Source organism: Chinchilla lanigera, unplaced genomic scaffold (assembly GCF_000276665.1).
Source record: "Chinchilla lanigera isolate Chin_1 unplaced genomic scaffold, ChiLan1.0 scaffold00043, whole genome shotgun sequence".
Classification (NCBI taxonomy): domain Eukaryota; kingdom Metazoa; phylum Chordata; class Mammalia; order Rodentia; family Chinchillidae; genus Chinchilla; species Chinchilla lanigera.
This window is the reverse complement of record NW_004955444.1, coordinates 2413340-2420129: the sequence shown is the minus strand read 5'-3', so window position 1 is coordinate 2420129 and position 6790 is coordinate 2413340. Positions and strand designations below refer to the sequence as shown.

Sequence of the window (6790 nt, the reverse complement as noted above, 5' to 3'; positions counted from 1 at the left end):
GTAGCCCTGGTCCACAAGTTATGGTTTAAACTTTTTCACTGCCAGAGCATAGAAGAAAATTGGCACAAGTATATTATTTAGAATGTGTAAAAAATGAAATAAATTAGTTTCTCTGAAAAATTACAGTTAAACCCAAGGCCTTAAAGGTCTTCCCTGGATTCCCATAAGGAGAATAGCAGGTGACTTAGTAGATGGCTTGTTAACTGACATCCCTACCGTAAATGTGGACATGAATTTCATAGGTTGTTTTCTGAGGGTTTCTTCAATGTATGTCAACAGCATAACATTCTATGATATGGCAAAAAACAGTGATATATGTATACACATAGAGTCTGTTTTTGTTATAGCTATATATATAACATGTTCAGATATCCATTATTCTGTTTTATCCAGGGGTTGTTTTTCAAGAATCCAAGATACTGTCAATCTTAGTTACCCATGAGAATCATTTCTGGAACTTTCAAAAATAGAACATGTTCAGGGCTTTTCTGGAGAGTTAGATTTCCTTGGTGTGGAGAGCGGCATCTATGCCTCTACCATAAAAAGCTTTAGGATTGATGCTGGGTAGTGAGACAAGAACAGAGGAATTCAGAACTTACTGTCTTTCCAGCTAGACTACAGTAAGGCTGTCTGTCACTGCGGAGGGTTTGCTGCACATTAAGTATAAATGAGCATATCTTTCTTAGAGGTCCAAAGTACGGTTTTACTATGTGTGTATATGTGGAGCCATATATTCTAACTCAAACCTGAGTGCAGGATTAATATTTTCTTGTGAAAACGGAAAAACCTTGTCTTACCTCCCCAAAGCAATGCGCAAAAGATAAAGGAAGTAACAACGTGCAGGGGCAGAAATCACATTAATGAAAAAGTTTTTTAATTTGTTTTTTAGCAATCCATACATAATGGGGAGCCCAGCGCCTTTCTCATTTGACTTCTCTCACCATTCTGTAATTAGAACAGATAGAAAAAGTCAAAGATTTCCTTTCCTACAAAAATAATTCACCATAGGACCTTGAAATCTTTCCACTAAAAACACCTACACATGCAAGATAGAAATACAGTTATTATTTTTAGAGAATACAATTATATATGTAGATTGTAAACATCCCCCAAGGGGAAATTATTGAGCAGTAAGAGTCTTAATAAATTTCCTGAATATGAGATCAGTATATTGAAAGTTACTACAGGCACTAGAGCGTAGAACTGGGCATGTAGCTTGCCTAGCGTGTGCAGTACCCTAGGTTTGATCACTGACAAAAGAAAGTACCAGTTACAAATAAAATAAAGTCTTAAATGTGGAAGTGAAAGTTGTTAATATTTTAGAATAAAATGTAGGTAACTCTCATTATCATCTCAGTTAGCAAGGGATTTCTTGAGACTAATTTAGAAAGCACTAACTATACAGCAAGAGTCGTATATTTGACCATATGAAAATAAAAAAAGTAGTGCTATAAAAACTGGATGAATAAACTGAAATAACATGACAGATTATAAGAACATATTTATACATAAGGCAACAAATTTCTGCCCAGTATAAATGAAAATTTCTACAAATAAAAATTTTAAAATGAGCCCATAGAATAGCTCTGGGTTTTGGTAGGGTTGAGGCATGGGCAATTCTCCATAGAAGAAATACAAATGGCAAAAAACATGAAATGATGTTCAGCCTCATAAACAAAAAATACATATCAATACGTGGATTTACCACTTCGTTCACATAGGGCTGAGCAAAGATCTAACAGTCTGTGTAAAGAGCGCACACTGTGTTAGAGGACGTGTCGTAGGGAACCCTCAGGTGCCGCCCCAGGGGTATAACTGTGTTAGCAGAAATGAGACTGAGACTTACGTGTGTTTTAGTCTAGAATGTTGACAGCTTTCCTGAGCACTTTTTCTAGAGAAATCTGGCAGTACCTTGTTAAGTTGAACTTTGGATATTGTGATAAATATGTACTAACTTTGGTACCAGAATGGTGGAAAGAACTAAGTGCGTGAACCGAGGTACCAGGGTATGTGCTGATTTCCTTACACACCTCAGTATTTCTATTTTGAAGCAGTTCTTACATATTTTGCTAATAATAGTGTTGTCTTATTTTCCCTGGACGTTCTTCCTTGACTGATACCATGCCCTCTAATTTATTAATATTTTCTTTGTGATTTAAAAGGAATATACTGATGGTGTAAATGTACTCCCAGTACAAAAGACTAGTAATTCTGCAGCCTCTCTGTCCCACAGCTCAAAGCAGAGGAGAGTGAGGTGTATTCAAATACACAATGCCGAGGTTTACTTCGTTTCCACCGGTGGACCTTTTAGATCCATAGCAGCACTAAGAGCCGCTGGCGTCACTTGGCCCACTGGCTGTGCCCTTTGTGTGACGCAAGGGCCCGGACTGGAGAGCACCTGGGTCCTCGACAGTCTCTGTGGAAAGTTTTTGCCAGTGATTTTCTTGTAATCTAGGGATATAAGAGTTCTCCTTATGGTGATTTTAAAGTGAATATCCTGTTCTTTAAAGAACACCTGCCAGGAAGGATGTGAAGATGTTCGTATAAACAGAATAGCTCTTTTTCCTAATTAATACTTCATCAGTAGATTCTGAACTTCTTCTCTGTCCGACTTCCATAATGAGATGCTCATGAGCGCTCAGGGATTTTTGTTCTGAACTTCCGTTATGATGTACAAGATGTAATTTTAAAATATGGTAAATGTTTAAATTAAAATGTAAACGACTATTACAGTACAAGAGACATTGCCCTTAAACGCCCTCAAAATACCCTCGCCTCAAACCCTTGCTCAGCTGTTGCATTTTCGGAGTCCGTTTTGGAGTCCTTTTTCATGTTGCTGTTGTGACTTCCTTGATACCCTGAATCGGTTCAGAAGATTCTGTCAGGTGGGTCTCATGGACCTCTTCCTAGGTCTGGCACCGCGTGGCTTCTGGCTTTTCCCCAAAGTCGCGGTGGCAGGAAAGGTAAATGTTTTGAATGAGTGCAGTGCACGCTGAGGTAGCCAGGTCAGTGCAACCGCAAGCACCCACCAAAGGGGCTTCGGGGTATGCTCGGAAGGTAACAAGAACGACGGGTTAATTGTGTTCCACGTGAGAGGGATTTTTTTTTGTACCAGGAATTGAACTCAGGACCTTGTGCTTGCCAGACAGGCGCTGTGCCGCTGAGTTATATCCCCAGCCCCGAGAGGGAATTTTTTGAGAGGGATGTATGACAGTGTTAAAATCTACCCTAGTAGAGCATGTCTAGGAGCCTGAGCTTTTATTACATCGTAATAATATAATTGAATTACTAGATCAGAGTTAATAAAATAAATATTGGAGATAGCACCCCACAGTCCTTGTAGCCGAAGGAGGGTCCCCAAGGGCTTCCATCTTTCTTCAGCTCTGTATCTGAGTATTTTCTTAATAAGATGGTTTTACAAAAAGGACACTATAAATTTTCTTCCTTTCGTTACTGTGTAGTAAATGTGCACACGTAGAACAGATGGAAAGATGAGCTGAATTTGGTCCGGTGTTCCTAATGGAACCAGAGACAAAGTTAAAACATTTGGAATTAAGGTATTTAACAATTTAGCAGTTCTTTTGTGCTTGAACTAGGGGAATATTAAAAGTGAAACTGAGCAATCTTTTAGTGATGTGTCCTGTTCTCGGGGGTTATGGGTGAAGAACTATAGATGTGACCTTTATTGTTCTGTTCCCTTTTCGTGTCTTCAGGCCTGACGGAGACTGTGCGTCTTCCCTGAATGGTGGGAATATGAAAGGCATCGAAGGGAACTCGTCTGGACACCTACCGAAATTCTGCCATGAGTGTGGGACGAAATACCCCGTGGAGTGGGCCAAGTTCTGCTGCGAATGTGGCATTCGAAGAATGATCCTGTGAGCAGAATCTTGAAAGAAAGAGAGCCAGGTTCAGGGTTGTATGCTTGTTGTTCCTTGGATAGTTAGAGGACTCCCTGTGGTTCTTCCCTGCTGACACTATTCAGAATACTGTTCCCATAATCTTGGAGCATAATTTTTAGGTTGAGTAATGTGCGTGTATATATATGTGTATGTAGTGTATATAGTAAATACCTGATAAGCCAGGCTGTGCCACTCTAAGAAATACTCATCTGTCAAAATAATTTCAAGTGGAGTCATTAACTTAGGTATTGTTCTTCTGTTAAAACACACTCCGTGTATCTTCGGAAATACTCTAGTGCTTAGCCCTTTCAGCTTTGGGGTCATCCCAAGTCTGAACACATGTCGTATTAAACATTGCTGTTGTTGGTCAGTAGGATCAGGGAGCGTCATAGCTGTTACTCTCTGACACTTGGCATTTTGTAATCAAAGAGAACGTTTTAGATTTTGTTAGTTTATGGGAAGTCTTTTTCCTGTTGAACTTTTCAACAACTATATCTTGCTGAAAAGGAGGGGGAACAAACACAAGGTGTCTGTTGCGTCTAATTTAGTAGGTTATTAACTATATAATTAAAAGAGCCTTACTTGTTCTGTGAAAATGTGATTATTCGATTCTCTTCCGAAAAACAAGACTAAAAGTACGAATGTTAATTATTAGAACTGGTTTTTGTGTGTGTATTAGTTGAGCATACGCCATGTTTCACTTATATTCCTAATTTTTGCTTTTCTTCTTCTTTTCTATAACTTGTCTGAAGAGTAGTTTTAATTTTTAATTTACTATATCTTGGCAGTATTTTAAAATGTAATTATTTAATATAAGCTATACAAAAAACTTTCCTTTTCTTCCTGCTGGGACCTCAAGCATTCTGGTGCTCTGCCAGTGAGCTCCCTTCCCCATCCCTTTTTAATTCACTTTAGACAGACTCTTGCTAAGTTGCCCAGGCCGGCCTCCGACCTGCAGTCCTTCGTCCTCACCCTCCCGAGCAGCTGGGATTATAGGTGTGCGCTACTTCACCTGGCAGGATGCACAAAATTCTCCGTAAAGTCTTACACACTTAGACGTATTTTATTTCTGTGTAGCTAGTTTATAAGAAATTCATGCATTTTAAAACAAACCACCTCACTTCAGTAACTAATCATTGTGGTACTCATTACTGTTGAGCATGCAAGGAAAAAGTATGAGTTGAAGTTCTTTAGAACACATTTAGACGTAGATATGAGTAGGCTAAGAGAATATCTAACTTTCCCTACTTATATTTCATCCTTTAGTGTTTAATGTTGAAACTCCATTTATCAGTAAAAACCACTAAAAATGTATTAGTTCAATGAATAGCTTGCTTATGTAATTAAACAAAAATCTATAATTTCTCTTTAACTTGACTAAAATAGAGCTTTTGATCATTGTCACTTTCAGTTTAATATAAGTAGCTTTCTTTCATGGGTTATCCAGCCACGTTCAGTAACTCTTTAGTAATTATATTCAATCCAACCTGAGTGAGCTTTATCTTATTATAAAGGTATAAGCTAATCTTTTTTATAATGTTTTTTAGTTTTTTGTTTATAATTGTGATCAACTATAAGGACCAGTATAGAAATTTGTGGCTTAGAATTTCATTTATCTGAAATTAAGTTTCTGTTTTTATTTTTAGTTCAGAAAGATCTTATAAACTTAGTGGTAATAGGAATTGACATTTTTACTTCCCTTATAGTTTCTGTTTTGCTACTGGGAATCGAACTCAGGACCTTGCGCTTGCCAGGCGGGCGCTTGTGCCTCTGAGCTATATTCCTGCCCTTCCCTTGTAGTTTCTTTCCTGATTTTTCCCTATTTTTTTCCCAGTTCACCTGTTATGGTATAAAACAATTCCATGAATTTAAGTTGTACTTAATTTAGAGAACTAATGTACCTGTTAGATTCCGTTTCAGTCACTTCTGTTCTCTAATTGTTATAAATGCAGGACTTAAAATAGGACTTAAAATTGTGTTTTTCTAGGAATGGAAACTGTTTTCTTTCAAGTATGTTTCTAAGACCACATCTCTATTGTGTCTTTTTCTGCTCAAGGAAAGGGTAGATGTGTGAGTTTAATAAATGGGCACGTTTGTTTTTCACTGAATGTTTCAGTAGTAAGTGAACATTACTATGTATTACGTGGAAGTGAGTTACTAGGCCGCCATGCGCCCCCAGAGCCCGGAGGTTATCATGGGCGGTGAGGAAGTGGGTGGCGCGGGAGCCGCGCAGCGCGTCCGGCGGCTGTGAGCGGATGTGACGTTACTGCGTCTTGTCGTCTCACATTGATTCGTTGTGCAATAGTGTTTACACAATCACTCTATGCATTGTTATTTTATTTTTATTTATTTGCACAAGTATTTCCAGTATGGGAGAATGAAAAATTATTATAAGCTTAAGTTAAAAATGTAAAGGAAATCACTTATGTATTATTCTGAAAGTTAGCTTGAAAACGATTATTGTGACTACCGTTTTCTGTTCATTATGTTTTTATATCTTCATTTTGAAGCAATTCAATAAATGCATAAAGTGCAAAAAGTCTGGTTTGTATTGATCGTTCTTTTGTCTTCTAGATACAGAAAGGGGCATCCTGCAGATAATACATATTGAAGTCAAGTAAACAGATTTGTTAAAGTGAGAAAGTAGGTTTTCTGTGTTTTTAAAATGCCATCAGTTTTTTGTTTTTAAATGCTATTTTACTGGATTGGCGGTTTTTAGGTTTCGAAGTATTTTAAATGCTTGTGTTGCGTACTCCTAAGGAAAAGAGACATTAGGCAGTAAAATGCGTGAGCTGGAAACGGCGATGTCAGGGGACCTCGGGGCGGCAGGTGTGGGTGTGTCCAGCGATGGCAGGGGCGGCAGGTGTGGGTGTGTCCAGCGATGGCAGGGG

At 38.3% G+C, this 6790-nt stretch overlaps 1 protein-coding gene across 1 annotated transcript in view; it reads left to right on the top strand.

Moving 5' to 3' along the window:
- Positions 1 to 6441, top strand: part of Zc2hc1a (zinc finger, C2HC-type containing 1A) — a gene marked incomplete at its 5' end in the record, with an annotated part of 32258 nt that extends 25817 nt beyond the window's left edge. Inside the window, one exon of the mRNA XM_005392195.2 lies at positions 3714 to 6441. Within this exon, the coding sequence (XP_005392252.2) occupies positions 3714 to 3879 (166 nt within the window). The remainder of the gene's footprint in view (positions 1 to 3713) is intronic.
- Positions 6442 to 6790: the final 349 nt, after the last annotated feature.